Source organism: Malania oleifera, chromosome 9 (assembly GCF_029873635.1).
Source record: "Malania oleifera isolate guangnan ecotype guangnan chromosome 9, ASM2987363v1, whole genome shotgun sequence".
In the NCBI taxonomy this organism is placed as follows: Eukaryota; Viridiplantae; Streptophyta; class Magnoliopsida; order Santalales; family Ximeniaceae; genus Malania; species Malania oleifera.
Window position 1 is genome coordinate 35,615,355 of NC_080425.1, and position 21,336 is coordinate 35,636,690.

At 34.1% G+C, this 21,336-nt stretch overlaps 1 protein-coding gene across 2 annotated transcripts; it reads right to left on the minus strand.

The window, feature by feature from the left end:
* Positions 1 to 6,094: 6,094 nt before the first annotated feature.
* On the minus strand, positions 6,095 to 18,251 carry LOC131164239 (uncharacterized). Of its 2 annotated transcripts, XM_058121276.1 has the most exons (4): positions 17,662 to 18,251; positions 16,146 to 16,333; positions 8,675 to 8,775; positions 6,095 to 6,377 (listed from the first exon to the last, which is right to left on the minus strand). In XM_058121276.1, the coding sequence occupies exons 2-4, from the start codon at positions 16,323 to 16,325 to the stop codon at positions 6,341 to 6,343; spliced, it is 318 nt and encodes a 105-aa protein (XP_057977259.1). In that variant the 5' UTR covers positions 16,326 to 16,333; positions 17,662 to 18,251; the 3' UTR covers positions 6,095 to 6,340. The 2 variants fall into 2 exon arrangements, 1 of the variants encoding a protein (XP_057977259.1); XR_009139232.1 differs by lacking the exons at positions 6,095 to 6,377; positions 8,675 to 8,775 and adding an exon at positions 8,891 to 9,138 and having other exon boundaries at positions 17,662 to 18,054.
* Between the last annotated feature and the right edge of the window lie 3,085 nt (positions 18,252 to 21,336).

A 21,336-nucleotide genomic window follows, 5' to 3' on the forward strand; every position in this document is an offset into this window, starting at 1 on the left:
TGATTTTCAGGTTTTATCTTTAAGTCCGTGCTTCAAGCTTGATATAATCATTCTTATCTGAAGTACAAGCCCTCATGAAATCTTTAACCTTGCATTCTTCATTGAGTCCTGAAAATACATCACTTTACAAAAGCATGTTAAGTTTCACTTGTTTGTTAGCATCAAAATAGGATATTAAGGCTTGTAAGGCCAACAAGAGCTAATTTTTAGGACTGACTTGAACCTATTAGGGTTCATCACGCAATCACAAACATGGATTTGGCATTGAGAATGGATAAACTTTTGATAAGGCCAAGAAAAGGACATATATGAGACCATTAAGTTCCACTACGTATAATGGTTCTAGTGGAGTGCATAAGAACATCATAAAATTTACTCATTATTACAAGAAACTGAATGAGATGAAAGTGTCCTTAGGAGAGAGTTTCTTAGTTAGGCAAGTTTTTGAATCCTTACCCTTCTAGTTTTACGCACTAAAAACCACTTATAATGTACAAAGAGGAGTGTAGCTTGAATGAGATGATTTCAATTGTGGTTCAAAAGAAAGAGATGCTAAGGAAGGGAAAGGCGAATTCAGTTCAGGTCATTACTCATGATCCATCTTCTTCTAGTGGGAATAAGAGATTTGGTATATCGAAATGATAGAAACAATGATCAAGTTGGGAAGAAGACATGGGATTAAAGAAACTTTAACAAGCAATTAAATTAAAAGTGAATGGGTTCAAAAGAAAAAGAAACTTATGTCATAAACTTTGGCTTAAGAAGGTACATTATTAGAAGTGCTAGAAGTGATGCGAAAAGAAAGGTACCCTCAAGCTTTAGCGTATTTCAAATCAAATATTGTTGTCATACCTTGAATTCTTGGTGGCTAAACATTAGTATTAATGTATAGGAATTCAAAATTTAGGGACATCAAATGAAGGAGAGCTAAAGGTGAACATTAGGAATGGAGTCATAGTGGAGTAGATGGAAATTGTTATGCTTCAATTGATTTTTGACTATGTTCTAGAATTGAGGAATGTTGATTTTGCACCCATAGTAAGGAGGAAACTAATTTTTGTTTGACTTTTGGGCAAATGGGGTTAGTTTTTTTTTTTTTTTTTTTTCCAATAATGCAAGGTCTATTTTGATCTTTAATTATTCTGTTATTGGTTTGGTTCTTCGTCTGATGGTTTATAAAAACTGAATTTGGTTTTAGTTTTTCTTCACTCTCTTTCTTTATCTATGGTCAATGTAGTTCTATGCAAGTGTGGTAAATTATATGAGATTTCTTCCATGCTAGGGCATAGACGTCAAAGACATATTTTGAGAGAGAGAAGGAGAATAGTTAAGAAGGGTTTCCTTTATGGCTTAGATATATATATATATATATATATTATAGAACTTGTGTTGACTAAATGAAAGGGAAAGTTAACAGCTAGACGTAAAACAAATGGGGCTAATAGAATTCAAAACCTTTTGGACTAATTCATATAGACATTTGTGGTCCCCTCACTCTTGTTGCAGTACGTGGTTACAAATAATTTATTATGTTCATTGAAGATTGTTCTTGTTAAAGGTTTATTGAGTTCATCCATGAGAAATCTGAATTATTGGATGCAACTTTAATTTTCATTAATCAGAATCATTGAATGCATTCAAAGCATTCAAAATAGTGCAATTAGATAAAGGAGATATAATACTACAAAAAATTGGGTTATTAGTGAAAGATCAAAACCGTCACTAATAATCACAAAATCGTCACTAATAGTATTAGTGACGATTTTATAAGTATTAGTGATGGTTTTGAATTGGTTGTCATAACTGCGGTTACTAATAATTATTAGTGACAAATTTTAAAAGCGTCACTAATAATAAAGTATTAGTGAAGGATTATAACCGTCACTAAAAACCTAATACCATTACTATATATTTTACATTGGTTCAGCTCAAAATCGTTACTAATAGTAGAGTATTAGTGACAAATTTCAATACTATCACTAATAGTAGAGTATTAGTGAGGAATTTCAAAACTGTCACTAATATTAAAATATTAGTGACAAATTTCAAAATCATCACTAATAATACACTATTAGAGACGAATTTAAAACTGTCACTAATACTTGAGCTTTAGTGACGCTTTTAAAATTCGTCACTAATACTCTACTATTAGTGACGGTTTTGAAATCTTCACTAATACTTAAAAAATGAATAATTATTAGTGACAGTTTTAAAACCATCACTAATAATTTAAAATTAATAATTTTTTAATCATTAATTCCTATAAAAATCTATAATTATATTTTTGCTTACATAACATTAAACCATAATTATTAAAAAATTATAAGTTATTCGAAATTCAAATTCAAATTCAAATACAAATACATTATACAAATTTAATTAAATTATAGAAATTCTATCTATTTAGATAACAAAAACAAAAAACAAAAAAAAAATCAAATTCAAATACAAATACAAATACAAATACAAATACATTATACAAATTTAAATTAAAATACAGATATTTCATCTATTCAAATAACAAAAAAAATACAAAAGAAAATAATCAAAAGTTCCATCCGACTGTAGTGTATGACATCGTGCTGATATTGTAATAATTACAAACCTTACAAATTAAAAATTATAAAAAAAAAATTAAAATAAGATTTTTGAATATATATGTATATGTATTATAAGTATCAATGATTTGATAGCAAAATAATCAATCATTCGAACATAGTTAAAAAAAATTAATACAATTTTAAATAGTTAAGTTTTATCAGTTTAGAAAAATTTTAACAGCATTTCATCTGTAAATAGGACATTTTTCATAAAGATATGCTTCAAACCTAGGTGTTTACAATAAACAGTTCACAATAATCCAACCAATAATGAATTTTATGAGTGCAAAAGAGTTTCATATAATAAACATTAAATAATATAATGTGTTCATGCATCCCACAAACAATCTATATCAGAATATAGTTCTATAAAAAAATAGAATGAGATGCTTATGATTTGCATGGCTTTCTTAGGACTTAAAAACAACTATAATAATTAAATAATGCAAATGAGTCCATGATTGATAGAATTTTCACTTAGCATGTGTAAAAATAAATTTAGAGATGAAGTTTAAAATTCATTGAACTCCACTCATCCTTTCAAAAATGTTTTAACAATCAGCACACTATAAATCATTCTCATAAATATGGTATATGGCTTTGATTATTTCGGAAAAAATTTAACAAATTTTCAATAGTATGTCATCTATAAATAAAACATTTTCCAAACCTGCAAGTCACAAAAGCATGCAATTCACGAGATTTTTGCATCGTACAGATGCTCAATGTGCTCAAGACAACCTTTGGACTCAAAAATAAAGACAATGATATGCATGAAAGTCTATAGAATTATGTTTTCCAAAATTATAGAAGTTTAGAAAAAAAAATTAGTCATTCGATGCATTATGAATAATAATCTGCAATACTTTTCACATAAAGGATGAAATTTAATATTCGTTTAACTTTCACGCATCCTTTCAAAAATATTTTAACATTTATTTTATCGTAATTATCTTTGTACAGGATTTTATTTTGAGAAAATTTTAACAAAATTTTGGCAGCATGTTATCTACAAATTGGACATTTTCCCATAAAACTTATACCTGAACCCTAATTGTTTTTAGCAAATAAATTATTAAAATTGGTGTGATCCCAAGAGGGGAGGTGAATTGGGTTTTAAAAATTTTTCGACAAATTTAAACGTTTCACCGATTCACCACATATCATATCTTATTCAACATATATGTAAAAAGATTTTAACACTGAAAGCAAACATACACCTGTGTAATATCTAACTTAAATCAAATGTGTGTATGCAAATAATTATGACATTAAATAAACATTCATACACATGCTGAAATTAAAGTACAGGAATTTAATTAAGATAGAAAGAGCGACACTAAATTTGTTATCGAGGTTCAGCCAACTTACATTTACGCCTTGGGCATACCCCTAAAGATTCCACTAAACTTGCTCACTTACAAGTAGAGTAGAAACCCTTTACATTCTCTCCTTACGGGGCAAGGAAAACACCAACTCAATTACCAGTCTGAGTCGAATTAGTCTTACTTACAGGGCTGAGACTCCCCAGATCAATTTTAGGACTGAACCGAACCGATCTCATTTACGAAATTGAGACTCCCCAGTTCAATTTCAGGCTAAACCCAACCGTTACAGTAAAAACATTTTTGTACATATGAAAGAACTTCTAAATACAAGGATGGATGTACACATTAAGCTCGTAAAAATACATACTTCGATGATATGAAATAATGCTCAGGGAGTAAGGGTGTTTATTTAAATAATTTACACAAATAAAATATGTAAATATAAAAATGATTATTATGTTCTCCAACAAAGAATTTTTTAAATAAAAGTATTTGGAAAATCTGAAGTTTATGTTCAAGGAAATATTTATGCAATAAATAATTTTCTCCCAAAAAATATTTACTAAGGAAATAGTTTGGGAGAAAACCAAAGTTGTACTCTCAAGAAAATGATTTTCAAAAACGAATAATATGTAAGAGTGTAAGCATGTATATATAAAAATAAATGCCCAAAATGAATATGCTCTCTTCCAAAATGATTTTGAAATAAGTAAATAGAAAGAGAGTTAGAGAGTTTAAAACAAGATAAGTGCTCTCTTTCAAAAAATATTTTTCAAACATAGAGAGTGAAAGAAAGTATGAGAGATTAAAAACATTTTACCCCAAAGAAAGATTTTTGCAATGAAAAAATAGTTTGGGGTAACTTTAATAAAAATTAGTCCAAAAGATTAAAGAAAGAAATTTGACTAATCAAAATTGCTAATCAAAGCAAATGAAAGGGCATTTATAGACTTTCTAAAAATTATAACAATTAGGGACATATTAGTTATTTTAGAAAAGATTTAAGTGAGGTTAGTAAAAATAACAACGTTTTTAACCTCGATAAAAAATCACCAACCAGAGAGGGTCTGTCGATTGAACTTAAGACTCGATTGACCGAGTGATTGGGTTCGGTCGACCGGGAGTATTTTGAACTAGAAAGATGTTCGACCGGACTTGAGGTTTCAAAGGCGATTTTCCAAATCCACACGGTTCGATTGACCGAATCAATTTGAACTAAGAGGTTTGGTCAACCGGGTAGTTGGGGCTTCTCCTAAGGATGTTCAGTCGACCAGAGCGTTGGAGTTCATTTTGTGGTCGGTCGACCAAAGAGTCAATTTTTTACCCTAGAGAGGTTTGGTCGACTAAGCCTTACCTATATACTTATGGCCGATCGACCAAGCGGTCAACCTGTTGACCCGATGGGGATTCGGTCGACCAAAAATCTCAGTATAGCTGAATTCAGTCGACCAAACAGGCCAATTTTGGCATTTTCAATCATTTCTTTTTAAAATGTTTTTCCTATTCATATGATGATTAACTTAGATTTTAATAGAGCACATTTTTATGAAGTATAGGAAGTTTAAAAGGCAATCTACGTCTTTTGAGCATATACCTTAAAAAATTCGGCGTTGGTCGACCTGCCCTAAGGTCATTCGGTCCCTATGATCATTCTACGGTCATCTGAGCATTTAAAACATATCATGCAAGATGTATACATTTTTATGAAGTATAGGAAGTTTAAAAGGCAATCTACGTCTTTTGAGCATACACCTTAAAAAATTCGGCGTTGGTCGACCTGCCCTAAGGTCATTCGGTCCCTATGGTCATTCTACGGTCATCTGAGCATTTAAAACATATCATGCAAAATGTATACATTATTACAGACCAAATGTAAAAATAAATGCATATACAAGTAAAAGCAAATGTCTTTTTTATCTTCTTTACTCTTAAATCTTCATGAAACAGTCAGGAGAGTGTGAGCTTTATGTTCTTGCTGACATCCATTTTTTGATATCTTATGTTCATGCTAAAATGAAAACTTATTCACACACTAAAAACACACATAAGATATTGGTGCTTTGTCAACATCAAAACAGGAATTGGACTCAAAAAGTCAACATAAATCATTTCAAGCATGCAAATAATTTAATAAAGTTACCTTGCCAAGAAAGAACCCAAAAGCTAGTAATGAAAATTAGTGATTGAATGGGCATCCAATTTAGAAGCCCCTTTCTCAACTCCCAAGTTTTGTCCCAATTACACTACATACGACTGCAGTCACTTCCCCACTAACAACATGTATTAATTGATTATCTCACAAGTGCACAATTAATATTTAAACAGGAAGCAGATAAATTAAATAGAGAGAGAGAGAGAGAGAGAGAGAGAGAGAGAGAGTTGAGAAATTAATAAGTGCTTGCCCTTTTGTCATCAGCTGCTTCTAGCTGCAGGAATGGCGTATGGAAGGCTGAGAAAATGAGGGAAAACAGTAGCACAGACAAAGAGTTAGCCCTCATAATTAAACTAAAACTGAATTAATCCTCAACTGTAAGTGCAACTCTTCAACTCTCTCCTATACCTATTTATCTTAATTTCTCTCTTCTCCCCCAGCCTCAACCCCTTTAAAGGGATTTAATTTATTTTCTTTATCACAGTTGTAAATAAAATTATTATTTATTTAGTGATAAAAGTTATAGTTTATATTTATTTCATCAACCCGGATAATATAGATCTAATTCATACTGATTGGTATGTATGTATGTCTGCATCCTAGAGCTTAATTACTAGTTGTCTACAGAGTAAACAAATCAATAGTGAAGATCTTTACCTGAGGGAGTAATTAAGCAAGTATGATGCAGGTAACTAGCATTGATGAAGAAATATACATAAATCAATAAAGAGAAATCTACGCAAAGGAACAATCTTGGATGAAGTTCCTAAATACTTATCATTATGCTCCCCTAATAATAGCAAATCATGTGCATCCAAATGGTAAAGCTTATAAAAAGTAGTTAAAAGCAACAAAAACTACATAGAAAATTAATGTACATCTCTCTCTCTCTCTCTCCTAAAAGATATATTTACAATTTTTTTTTATTTGCAGATTTGAGGGATCATCTAAGTCTTCCACCTATTAAGAAACCTAACTTGAGCGCACATCTTTTTAGTATAGGATACTAGATAGCCTCTGGTTTGATTTTACTGCTAGGCAGCTCGCCAAAGGTAAATGGTTGGAAGGGTCTTGACTTTGCAGCTCGGTGCATTAGTAAGAGCCTCATTGGTTTGTTTTTTGCAAGATGAATCTTAAAGTTTGGAATTGCTTCAAAACAAAGTGAGATGCTAATCAGCCATCCCATTTCTACTTTTAATTTGAAAACCATCAGAAAGAAGATATTATCTAATGCTCTTCTATTCTGCATTAGGCTAAGGACTCGATGGCCAAAATGAAGAGGGAGAAGAGGGGATTCTCTTAGCACAAACCCCTTGACACCTTGAAGAATGTGGTTGATCGTACACTTATGTGCATATGAATGAATACAATTGCAAACATCAAGAAATCTGACCATTTGACATGGTCAAAGCCTTGTTTAGGTCCAGTATACAAAAAATTAAAAAAAAAAAAGAGAACAGAAAAAGGCAATTCTCATTCCAGTTTTAATGAGTCACAAAGTCCCATAAATGGAAATTATGAAATAATAATCTGATGATGTAAATATTTTGATATCTACATCAAGCAGCCAATACATATGAAATGCTTCAGTTTTTGTGACCCTTTCTTCTTTACAGATAAAATGTTCAATCACAATGACATGCCCCTATTGCTATCAAAGGCATCATGAGGCACATAAAAAGAACAAGGCACAGCGGAACCCACCTAAAGCAACCAGCTATTGCATTTTGTTATTATTTACTATTTGATTTTATCACATCAACCAATTCATGCTTTTTTACTATACTTCTAAATAATAGGAACAACTATAATTGAATTATATCTTTCTAATTAAAAAAAAATCACGACAAAATAAGAAGAAAATTTTAATTGAGTCACATAAATAAATACATTGATTTTTCTCTGAGATACCTTACTTTCCAATCATTTTTTATTATTTTCTAGATATTATACAACCCACACACAAGCAAAGGTTTGGTCAAATAGGAAAATAGTTTCTGACCATTTATATATATATATATATATATAAAGGCTTGGATTAAAATAATATATGGAAGTTCCATCTCTTTAAACATTTGGGCGCTCTGTTAGTGGCAAAATTATCATTTCATTTCAAAACTGAAATGTATTAAAAGCCCTTAAGGCCGGATAAATAGGCATATACCTCCTTAAACTCATAGCATAATACATTTCAAATTAGGAGTAGTGGATGGTTTGAAATTTGAATTTTGCCTTAAACTTGACAGTAAAAGGTTTTCACCATAATCAATTGCAGACAATCATTTAGAAACCAATCCCAAAGAATGCAGCAGCCAGTCCACAAGGCTCCCACACCATATCAAGGAGGTAAGGCCATGGAAATTAGCCTAATGAATACTCTAAACTAACTACTTTTGAATTGTTGAGACTCATAATTATCAATTCCAGTGCACAAACAATCATTTTTCACAGAGTTTTAGGGCAGGAACCATAGACAAAATATTTTTATTTTGTTTTATTTTTGGATTATGTAATAAGTCAATGGGTAAGTGCAATGGGTGTTACAATAAAAAATATATACGTTACAGAGGGAAATAATGGAGAAATAAACTTACCCTTCAAGCCCAAATTCACCAAAACAGTTTGTGAAAAACCTAATTTTCTTAGAATGGATAATGCTCAAACCAGCCCGTTTCCGATACTGCTCAAACCAGCCCTATCAACATGCAACCAACATCAAAACAAAATTTTAAAAAATTATATGAAGAAATTGAAAAAATTCCCATGCAAATATTCCATATTTAAAACTTTCCACGTTCCACACAAGAAATGGAGTCCCAAAAATGAGCCCAACAGTTAAATAAATAAGAATATGCCTTTAGCCTTTACTCTACATTGATTGTACTGCAGAATACTTAATATTAAGTTGTATCAAAGAAAAATAACAACCCATGCAACAATATTCAAATCTCAATTGTGCTATAGAACAAAAATTCCATCTATGCCGCAGGTTGGTCACAGCAGCTGCTGGCATTTTTCCAATCACATAAAGCATAAGGATGCATTATTATCCCGATTCCTACAAATAGACATGAGAAGAAAAAAGATTTGAAGATACTCACAACAGGGAGCAAATAAGACAAGAAGGTAAGATCTTGTTTATGGAGAATTTCAGAAGATACTCTCAATACATTGTTCAAAGGACATGGTGTGTCCTCGGACTTTGCAGCAAGGAAAAGAGCAGCAGTAGCAGATAATTGCAAGAAACAACAGAGGTGTGTCAATCACAAGAAAATTTACCATTGTTAGCTAGTGCATGGAAATACCTTAAGAACAACTTATGCGGAACCCCAAGAATGAACGTCCGGAGACCCCAAATTAGATTTATTAAAATCTCAAATCCAAATAAGATTCGAGATGGTAGTAAATCCTTGACCTATTGCTTGACGTGAAACACAAATCAAGAATATCAAATTAATGGATGAACGCCACAAAGGTAGCGCTTTTGATAAGTTCGATGAAAGTTCAATGAAGAACTTGAAGAGAAATAAACCTCACTTGGAATTGTATTCAGCCAAAAAATATTTCTTCCTAACACGACAGAGAGTTGGCTACTTATAGAACATAAAAGAAACCCATGACATCAGTTCAGCCGATAAAAATAGGCTATGACATCAATCTTGCCAATAAAATAGCCCCACATAATCTTAAGTATGTTATGTCATTTAATGAAACATGTGCAAATCACATGCCATGTGCCATGTCATTTAATAAAACATGTGCAAGTCACATGTCATGCTTAATTGACACAATTGGCCCACACTATTTAGCCCATAAAAATTTCCCAAACAGCCCTTATTGGCTTAAGGTTCCAACTTCACACGTCTTTAGACAATTTACCATTTTAGGCTCTTCAAGAAAGTCTTTTTCTTTAGTGTCCATGACCCTCATTGACTCTTGCTCAAGTAACTTCTCAATTAGTCCTTGCGTAGCCTCCTTAACCTTCTTGGCTCTAACTCTTGTGTGGGTCCGCTTGTCATGTGCAGATCCTCCTGTGCATTCGGAGCTTGTTGGTTCATATCATTCCCCCTCTCTTTAAAAGGATTCGTCCTCGAATCATCACCTACATCAAAAGGGGATAAATTAGAAACGTTGAAAGTTGCATTGACCTTATACTCACTCGGTAGATCCAACTTGTATGCATTGTCGTTGATTTTTCTAGCACTTGAAAAGGTCCATCACCCCTCGGGTGTAGCTTTGTTTTCCTTTTAGTAGGAAACATCTTTTTCTCATATGCACCCAAACTCAATCTCCCGATTCAAAAGTAACGAACTTGCGCCCCTTATTAGCTTGAGATGAATATTGTCGGTTCTTCTTTTCGATGTGCTGCCATGCTTGTTCATGGATCCTTTTCACCAAGTCAGCCTTGTGTCGTCCATCTAAGCTAGCTATCTCATTCACATGTAATGGCATCAAATCCAAAGGAGTCAAAGATTAAAACCATAAACAATTTCAAATGGAGAAAAATTAGTAGAAGTATGCACAGTTCTATTATAAGCAAACTCAACAAGTGGTATGCATTCTTCCCATGATTTTAAATTCCCTTGAATGACCGCACGCAATAAGGTAGCTAAAGTCCAATTAACTACTTCGGTTTGACCATCGTTTTGAGGATGACAAGTAGTAGAAAACAACAGCTTAGTTCCTAACTTTCCCAACAAAACCTTCCAAAAGTAGCTAAGGAATTTAACATCCCTATCACTCACAATTGTCCTAGGAATGCCATGCAATCGCACAATGTCACTAAAAAATAAATTGGCTATATTTGTGGCATCATTAGTTTTATGGCAAGGAATAAAATGTGTAATTTTAAAAAATCTATCAACCACCACAAATATAGAGTCCATACCCCCTTTGGACCTAGGCAAACCTAATATGAAATCCATTGAAATGTCTACCCAAGGTTTACTAGGTACAAGCAAAGGAGTATAAAGGCCATGAGGTAAGACCTTAAACTTAGTTTGTTTACATGAAATGCATCTAGAACACACTCTCTCTACATCTCTACGCATATGTGGCCAAAAGAAGTGTTCTCGCAGAATATCTAAAGTCTTTTGTACCCCAAAATGTCCCATCAAACCCCCGCAATGTGACTCTCGCATAAGCAATTCTCTTAAGGAGCAGTTAGACACATAAAGTCTATTCTCCCTAAACAAATATCCATTATTCCTATAGAATTTATGTAACGCAACTTTATCCTATGCCTCACACACATTAGCAAAATCAGAATCTTTAGCATATAAATCCTTTATGTACTCAAAACCCAATAGCTTAGTGCTAAGTGTAGTAATTAAGGCATACCTATGAGAAAGCACATCAACCGCGACATTCTTTTTTCCCTGCTTGTATTGAATGACATATGGGAAGGTTTCAATGAACTCTACCCATTTGGCGTGGCGATGATTTTGCTTACCTTGCCCCTTTAAATGCTTTAATGATTCATTATCAGAGTGGATCACGAATTCTTCAGGCCATAAGTAGTGTTGCCACGTCTCCAATGCCCTCACCAAGGCATACAATTCTTTATCATGCGTGGAGTAGTTCAATGCTGGCCCATTGAACTTTTCACTAAAATATGCAATGGGACGCTTATCCTGCATCAAAACAGCTCCAATAGCAATCACAGAGGCATCACATTCAATCTCAAAAGTTTTCATGAAATCAAGTAAAAGCAGCAATGGAGCAAAACATAATCTATCTTTAAGCATTTTAAAGGCATGCTCTTGTGCATTACCCCATTTAAACCCCACGTTCTTTTTTATCACTTCAGTTAAAGGTGCAGCAATGGTGCTAAAATCTCTCACAAACTGCCTATAAAAACTAGCCAAGCCATGAAAACTATGTACATCAGTCACAGATTTAGGTGTTGGCCAATCTTTTATTGTTTCACCTTTTCCTCATCCACTTCTACGCCTTTAGCACTCACTATATAACCTAATAAAATAATCTTTTCCATGCAAAAATTACATTTATTTAGGTTAGCAAAAAAAAAATTTCTTTTCTAAGAACATCTAGTACACTTTTCAAATGATCCAAGTGATCATCAAGATTCTTGTTGTACACTAGGATGTCATCAAAGTAGACAACAACAAATCTACCTATAAGTGCACGTAACACATGATATATCAAGCGCATGAAAGTACTAGGTGCATTGGTGAGACCAAATGGCATAACCATCCATTCATACAAATCTTACTTTGTCTTAAATGCAATTTTCCATTCATCACCCAGTTTCATTCTTATTTGATGGTAGCAACTTTTAAAATCAATTTTAAAGAAGATACAAGAGTCATGCAGTTCATCTAACATGTCATCTAGTCTAGGGATAGGATGACAATACTTTATAGTGATTTTATTGACGGCTCTACAGTCCACGCACATCCTCTATGATCCATCTTTCTTCGATAGCACGAGTACCGCACACGGACTCGTGCCCTCCCTCACATGCCCCTTGGCTAGCAACTCCTTAACTTATCTTTGAAGTTCCTTAGTCTCCTTGGGGCTGCTCCTATTGGTCAGACGGTTGGGAATCGTAGCCCCAGGGATGAAGTCAATCTGATGCTCAATTCCTCTAATCGGTGGCAAACAATTGGGCACGTCTACAAGAAAGACATCCTTGTATTCCTGCAGCAAAGAAACAACAGCACTAGTCAAGGAAGAGGTGAGTTCGTTAGTGCTCAAATATGCCTCCTTGTACATGAGCACAACTAGAGGTCTTTGTGCCATAAAAAGCTTTCTTACACTCTTTTTCTTTTGCATACAAATTCATTTTTTCCTCTCTCGCTGTTTTTCCCTCACTTTTACCACTTTTTTTTTTTTCTAATTTCAGTGCTCTCTACCTCTCCTTTTGTTTTATTCTCAACCTCTTTTTTGTTTTTTTCATTATTTGCTCTTTTCAATCTCATTTGATCTTCATACACTTGCTTAGGAGTCAATGGTACAAGGGTCACACTTCTCCCATCTTTTATAAAGGAATGTATATTCTTGAACCCATCATGAGTGACACGTCGATCATATTGCCATGACCTATCCAATAAGATGTGACTAGCATGCATAGGGACCACATCACATAGAATCTTATTATAATATTTTCCAATTGAAAATACAATCATCACTTTCTTATTTTCCCTAACCTCCCCACACTTATTCAACCATTGAAGTTTGTAAGGCCTAGGATGTTTTATGCATTGCAACCCCAACTTCTCTACTAATGTGGTACTAGCTACGTTAGTGTAACTCCCTTCATCGATGATCACGCTACACACCTTATCATAAATGTAACATCGAGTATGAAATATATTATCACGCTGCTCCTCATTTTCATCTTTCATCACATGCATGTTTAAAGCTCTCCTAGTTACTAATGCCTCACCATGGACAACATATTCAACATCACTAGACTCTTCTAGTGAAGGCATGGACTCATGATCACTCTCTTCATCATCAGTCTCAATAGTACCATCATCTCTTATAATCATTGCTCTTTTATTCGGGCATTGTGATGCAATATGACCAGTCCCCAAACACCTAAAATACTTAGTATTTCTGTACCTACTAGGTTGAGAAGAAGTTGTACCTTTTTCATGGCTGCCCACTTTGTCTTTGCCTTTCTCCTTCTTTTCTTTGAATTTGGAAACAACCCTTTCTTCTTTTGATTTCCCCCAATTCGGTTTCCATGTGGAATGGGAAGCCGAAGTTGTTGTAGCATACTTGTTTCCACCCTTGTGTTTGAGTTGCCTCTCTACTTTCATTGTCATATGCACCATGTCCTCTAACTCCACATAGTGCTACAGCTCCACTATGTTAGCAATTTCCCGGTTCAACCCACATAAGAATCGTGCCATTGTAGTTTCTCTATCTTCCTCAATATTTGCCCAAATCATAGCCATCTCCATCTCCTTGTGGTAGTCCTCTACACTTTTGGTACCTTGGATAAGTCTTTGAAGACGTTGTTGTAAGTCTCGGTAGTAGTGGTTTGGTATAAATCGCTTCCTCATCACCGTCTTCATTTCAACCCACGTCTCAATAGCCCTTTTCATGTTTCTATGCCTACTAAGAAGAATTTGATCCCACCATACCAGTGCATAGTCAGTGAACTCCACAGCTGCCAATTTCACCTTCTTTTCTTCGGAGTAGTTATGACACTCAAAAATAAGCTCAACCTTCCTCTCCCATTCAATGTATACATCCAGGTTATTTTTCCCTTGAAAATGAGGGATCTTCATTTTTATGCTTCCGACGTTTCTATCAATGTTATCTCGACCCCTTGGCTCCCATCAAGATTGCCGCTCTTGCCTAGTACCTCGATAAGCAAATTTGCCTATACCGTCATGTTCATCATCACTTGCTTCATTGCTACCTATATCATGTTCAAATTCAACAATCGGAGGAGTATGTGGCCTTCGCCGCCTTTCATTAGATTGCCCTCTTCTTAGTTCATCAATTGCAGCGTCTTGTCTATCCAATCTATCTCTGAACTCCCAAAAAACCGTATTGAGTCTTTCAAATTGCTGTTGAATGGCTTGCAAGGTGAATAATGAGTCTTGTTGAGGGTTCTCATTCTCGCTACCTTTGCTGGAAGTTTCAGTGCCAACCACTTTTCTACTCATGATTTCAAACCTGCAAAAAGGATATTAGAGAGAAAAAAATTCCTCACTCATTCCCTTACGTGTTTACCCTCCAAACAATGACGCTCAATGCTCGTGTTTTGACACAAATTTTTTATTTATTTGGCTTTTTTCCTCTAATACGCTCACACACTTGTGCCTCTTACCACTCAGGATTTCTCTTTTAGTTCTTTAATGAACTAATCCCAAACAAACCAACAGTTCAACCAAATGCAGTAATTGAATCAATGAATTAGAAACAAGATATCAATGAAAATAATAGTATAACAACTAAATCAGGACACAAAACAACGAAGGAAAGACAAAAAGAAATCAATAAAACAATAATGACGCAAACAAAATAAGAAGAAATTCAATGGAACAAAATAACCAACTTGACCAAGGATATATTAAAACAAAAATTAGAATAATAAATTGAATAGATTTTAGAATGGACCTATGATAAAGCCAAAGGAGAATCCAAGTTAAGTGCAGCCACAAATTGCACAAACCTTTAAGCTATTGCCTCCTCTTTTTTTTTTTTGAATGCAAAATACTACCTTTTCTTTTTCCTTTTTTTTTTTTTTTTGAATTCACAAAATGGGCTTTTTTTTAATGTGCTCCAATCGGCCTTGCTGTGTTTTTTGCAATTTCCAGGCACAAAAGATTCAATCTTGATGATGGACAATATTAAAGTAGAGATGGAAAATTTCGGAAACAAGAAAACAAGATAGGTAGATCGGATGATAAAAGAATATGAAATAAGGATAAATGATTATAAGATAAAAAAATTTTCGAAAGCAAACAAGAAAAATAAGATAGATAAAACCTCATTTGAACCAAAGCTCTGATACCAAATGATGCGAAACCCCAAGAATGAACGTCCAGAGACCCTAAATCAGATTTATCAAAACCTCAAGCCCAAAATAAGATTCAACATGGTAGTGGATCCTTGACCTATTGCTTAATGTGAAGCACAAACCAAGAATATCAAATTAATGGATGAACGCCACAAAGGTAGCACCTTTGATAAGTTCGGTGAAAGTTCAATGAAGAACTTGAAGAGAAATAAACCTCACTTGGAATTGTATTTAGCCAAAAAAATATTCCTTCCAAATACGACAGAGAGTTGGCTACTTATAGAACATAAAAGAAACCCATGACATTAGTTCGTCCAATAAAAATAGGCTATGATATCAATCTGCCCAATAAAATAGCCCCACATAACTTTAAGTATGCCATGTCATTTAATGAAACATGTGCAAATCACATGTCATGTGCCATGTCATTTAATGAAATATGTGCAAGTCACATGTCATGCTTAATTGACACATTTGGCCCACTATTTAGCCCATAAAAATTCCCCGAATAGCCCTTATTGGCTTAAGGTTCCAACTTTACATGTCTTTAGACAATTTACCATCTTAGACTCTTTAAGAAAGTCCTTTCCTTTAGTGTCCATGGCCCTTATTGACTTTTGCTCAAGCAACTTCTCAATTAGTCCTTGCATAGCCTCCTTGACCTTCTTGGCTCTAGCTCTTGTGATGGGTCTGCTTGGCATGTGCAGATCATCCCGTGCAATCAGAGCTTGTTGGTTCATATCAACAACTATAACAAAAAATTACTCATGAAAAACGGAATGTGAATCTAAAAATGGTTAATATTTTTAACTATGTAGAACAACTGAAGAGAAGGTACTGCAAACAAAAGACTCAGGTACTCCCCACAGCTTGTAGTATGCAAAACCAAGGTTGTTAAAATCAGGACCTACATTGGATCATAAGATTCTACTAAGAATATAAAATAAATATGGAAAATGCTTTTATATTTATTTTTCATAAATTTAAATATTATAACCTAAAATTTTGTCTAGTTAAGCGCTTAAGATTAAAAAAATACAAGTAGAATGCATGTACGATCAAGCCCTCATGTAACAGAGAGATTAAGTGTTCAAACTGTTGCATTCCTAAATCAAACCAACTTATAATTAAAAAAACGAACAGATAGTTTTAGAAAAAAAAAATCATACTTTTTAAAACAAATCAACCACCAAATAACTACACAACATAAACATTTAAAGTATATTTTTTAAAATATATACTTTGTTTGACATGTCTAGTTGCAAAGATCAACATCATACACTTCGTTTGAAATGTGCACGTGTGAGCGCATGCCTATTGTCTACTAATTGTACCACACTGAGACTGAACATTAGAAACAAATTCCAGAGAATGAAAGGCTTATAGTTAATGCTGCGAAGCCCAATGTCCACTATGGCTCAAAAAACCAAACTGAAAGTATATGAATCTCATTATGTCAAATAAAAAGTAAGAAAATTGTGCCGAAGCATTAGGATCAAAATCAAATAGTTCCAATCATTTTAGTGGGACAGAAGCTTAAAGTTAGAACAAAGAATGTAAAGAGAAATATAGTTAAAGAGAAAAGAAAAAAAAAATCATTTAGAAACTCAAGTAAAATCTTATACGTCCAAAAACTACTCATAGAAGGCAAAACCTCAAAGAAGCAACTACAAAATGAATATTTTCAAAGCGTATTTTATTTATTCCTTTTTCCTTTTGGCAACCAAGGACCCAAAATTTCAATCGAAAGCAAAAACCCAAGTCTCTAGTGAACCGCAATCACCAAAACGTTTTATCTTTCTTTTTTTTTTTAAGATAAATCACTTTATTAACAAACAAAACAGAGACAGAAGCAGAACCCAGACCAGAAAGGGATTTTCATTGTTTTCAGCAATGCTTTGGGTCTTCAATGATATGTTTATCATCAACCTTATCTCTAAGGGTGTTATCAAAAAGATCTGGCTCCTTTGCATTCTCGATATATTAAGAAGAAGAACAACAACAAGAACAAGAACAAGAACAAGAAGAACATTAAAATAATAACTAGTAGAATTTAAAATGAGGAGGAACATTTACATAACCGATGATCCAGATGACCGCGACAATGACAACCCCAAGAACAGAACCTCCGTCGACAGCGACACCGTGACGGCGAGTGTAAGCTTGTAGATTCGAACCCTCAACCCCTTATTGATCACAACAGAGATGACTCTCCAACACGACAACCAAACACAGAGCAAGTACGCGATCGCAAACGCGCCGAAGACAAGCGTGCTCAGTAGTGGATACGCGCACAGCGCTGCCTTGTACCCACTTCATTCACGGGAAATGACGGAGCTCCACCGAACCTTGTCGAGAAGGACGCGGCCTCTATGCGGACAATGTTGGAGAAGTAGATGAAGAGGATCTGGAGACAAAGTGTTAAAATGTATTCTATTTGTTATTAATTAGTTGCTGCAGTTTTTAGTTGCTTGATATTCTTCATGTGCTGCATTTTAACAGCTTATTGTTTGTATTTAGTTTTTCTGTTGTTTAGTTTTTCTGATGATTCAGTTTCGTGTAGATATACTCTGCTGGTACAATGAGAATAATAAGAAAGGAGATGGATAATTCACGCAGCTTTTCTAGACCTCTCAATGGCTTCTACATTTTTCTTCTTCATCTCCATACTTCACTACAACCCTCTGGTTTCTATAAAATGACATCAGAGCTGATCCTGATTGCACACTATTTCTTTCTTTGAAAAAAGATACATTCAGCATTCCATTTCCTTCTTGTTTTTTTTTTTTTCATCATGACTTCTCTTGTTTCATCCTCTGAAATTGATCCATCTAATCCATATTTCATGCATCATGGTGAAAGTCCTGGTTCACTTCTAGTATCTCAGCAATTGACTGGACCTGATGATTATCCAAGTTGGAGGCATGCCATAATTTTAGCTTTATTAGCCAAAAACAAATCTGATTTCATAAATGGCACAATAGCAGAGCCAAAGGATGAAGATCCTCTGTTTGCAGCCTAGTCAAAATGCAATACAATGATCCTTTCTTAGCTCTTAAATGATGTTTCCAGAGACATAGCATCAAGTGTTTTGTATCATGAATCTGCGAAAGATTTTTGGGATGATCTTGCTATTCGTTTTCAATAATCAAATGGACCACGTCTCTATTAATTAAAGAAGGACATCTCCAATCTAATGCAAGAAAACTTAACTGTAACAGCATATTTTACTAGGCTCAAAGGTTTGTGGGATGAATTGTCCAATTACATAGCCACTAAGAAATGTGTTTGTCGTCGAGGATGTGCCTGTGGAAAGTCATCTCATAAGGATTATGTGTTGCAATTTCTTATGGGGTTAAATGACACATATTCACAAATTCGTGGACAAATATTGTTAAGTGATCCTCGGCCTTCAATCAGCAAAGTATATGCACTGATTGTTCAGGAAAAACATCAAAGAGCAGCTACAGCGCATGTGCCTTCTATTGAATCTGCAGCAATGATGAGTAAAAATTATTCCTCAAATGCACATCAGCAAAGACATTACAAATATAACAAGAAAAAGGGGCCATGTTCTCGTTGTGGTTATGAGAATCACACAACAGAAAAATGTTATAAACTACATGGTTATCCTCCAGGTTACAAGTTTACATATTTAAAATTTTTGGGGGATTGTATACTTACAGCCACATATTTGATTAATAGAACACCATCTTCAGTTTTGAAAAACAAGTCACCATATGAGATGTTATTTGGAAAGCCACCCTTATATGATCACCTACGCATTCTTGGATGTCTTTGTTATGCATCAACACTCTATAACAGCAGATCAAATTTTGATCCTCGAGCTAAACCATGCATATTTCTTGGATATCCTCATGGCATTAAGGGTTACAAATTATATGATTTACATTCAAAGACAATATTTGTATCTCGTAATGTGATTTTTCATGAAAACATTTTTCCCTTTGCATAAAATAAATAGCAGCTTCACACAGATCCATCTCCTAATACAATAATCCCAAATCCTATATCTGAGTTTGAATGTCATGATAATATTTTCAATAGTCCAAACTCACAGAATCATCCACAAGCACATTCTAGTCCTCTTCATGCTGATTCTCCATCTTCAATATTTCCTATCTCAGATACACTTCCAGTTTCAATTTCCACAGAACCTGATACACATCAAATTGAGTCATCTGCTATAGATAATTCTTTCAATTCTGCAGGTCATTCACCTTTACCTATTAATATTCCTTCCATTCCACAAAGATCTACCAGAAACAGAACACAAGCAAGTTATTTAAAAGATTTTCATTATTATGCTGCAGACCACTCCAAGAATGACTTTTGTTCGTCAGGTACATTGTATCCCTTGTCATCAGTAATTCTTATCATCCTCTGTCTTCATCTCATAAATGTTTCAAACTAGCATTATCCATACACTATGAACCTAGTAGTTTTCAAGAAGCTTCTAAGTTTGCACATTGGTGTGATGCTATGGATGTTGAAATTAAGGCTCTTGAGGAAAATAAGACTTGGACTCTCACTAATCTACTAGTAGGTAAGACACCCATTGGATGTAAGTGGGTTTATAAAGTAAAACATAGAGCTAATGGTAGCATTGAGCATTATAAAGCTCGTTTGGTTGCAAAGGGTTATACGCAATGTGAAGGAATTGACTATCAAGAAACTTTTTTACCTGTTGTCAAGATTAGCACTGTAAGGTCAATTTTGGCCCTTGCAGCTATTAATAATTGGTATTTGCATCATCTAGATGTAAATAATGTTTTTTTACATGGGGACCTTGAAGAAGAAGTATACATGACTCTTCCTCCAGGCTATCATACTTCCTTAAAGTCATAAGTTTTGTGTTTAAACAAATCTCTTTATGGTCTAAAACAAGCATCGAGGCAATGGTTCTCCAAACTTTCTACTACTCTGATTTCTGATGGTTTTATTCAATCTGAAGCAGACCAATCTCTGTTCATCAAGAAAACCAGCTCTTTTTTCATTGCTCTATTGGTTTATGTGGATGATATTATACTTGTTCCTAATGCTGCATCACCTATTCTAGAATTCACATCATTTTTAAATGCTTAATTCAGATTGAAGGATTTAGGTTCTCTTAAATATTTCCTTGGCTTGGAAATTTCTCGAGCAAAACAAGGAATTTCAATGTGTCAACGAAAATATGCATTAGATTTTCTAGAAGATGCTGGCATGTTGGCAGCTAAACCAGCAAATTTCCCAAAGGATCCTCATTTAAAACTCTCTCGATATGAAGGTGATTTATTGACTGATATTACTCATTATAGAAGATTAATTGGTAGATTACTTTACCTCACTGTTACAAGACCTGATATTTCTTATTCAGTACAAGTTCTCAGTCAATTTTTGAATGAACCAAGGAAACCTCATCTTGATGCTGCCTTACGAGTTTTAAGGTATATTAAAGGTGCACCATCACAAGGGTTGTACTACTCCAGCTCTTCTTTAACAAATCTGCAAGTTTTTCATATTCTGATTGGGCCAGTTGTGTTGACACTAGACGATCAGTAACAGGGATCTGTGTTTTAATAGCTGATTCCTTGTGACTTGGAAATCTAAGAAACATACAATAGTATCTCGTTCTTCTGTAGAGTCAGAATATAGAGCTATGGGCACTACATGTTCTAAAATTATTTGGATGCTACAACTCTTTCGTGAACTTGACATTCCTCATTCACAAGATGTTTCTTTGTTTTG

What these genes read in the sequence shown, in the direction of transcription:
- LOC131164239 (XM_058121276.1), bottom strand. Translation starts at nt 16,325, where the DNA reads ATGAACCAACAAGCTCTGATTGCACGGGATGATCTGCACATGCCAAGC. An exon ending in TTCTTAAAGAGTCTAAGATG is followed by an intron (nt 8,776 to 16,145) that starts GTAAATTGTCTA and finishes GCATGTTGATAG; the next exon opens with GGCTGGTTTGAGCAGTATCG. An exon ending in GGTGAATTTGGGCTTGAAGG is followed by an intron (nt 6,378 to 8,674) that starts GTAAGTTTATTT and finishes TCATTTTCTCAG; the next exon opens with CCTTCCATACGCCATTCCTG.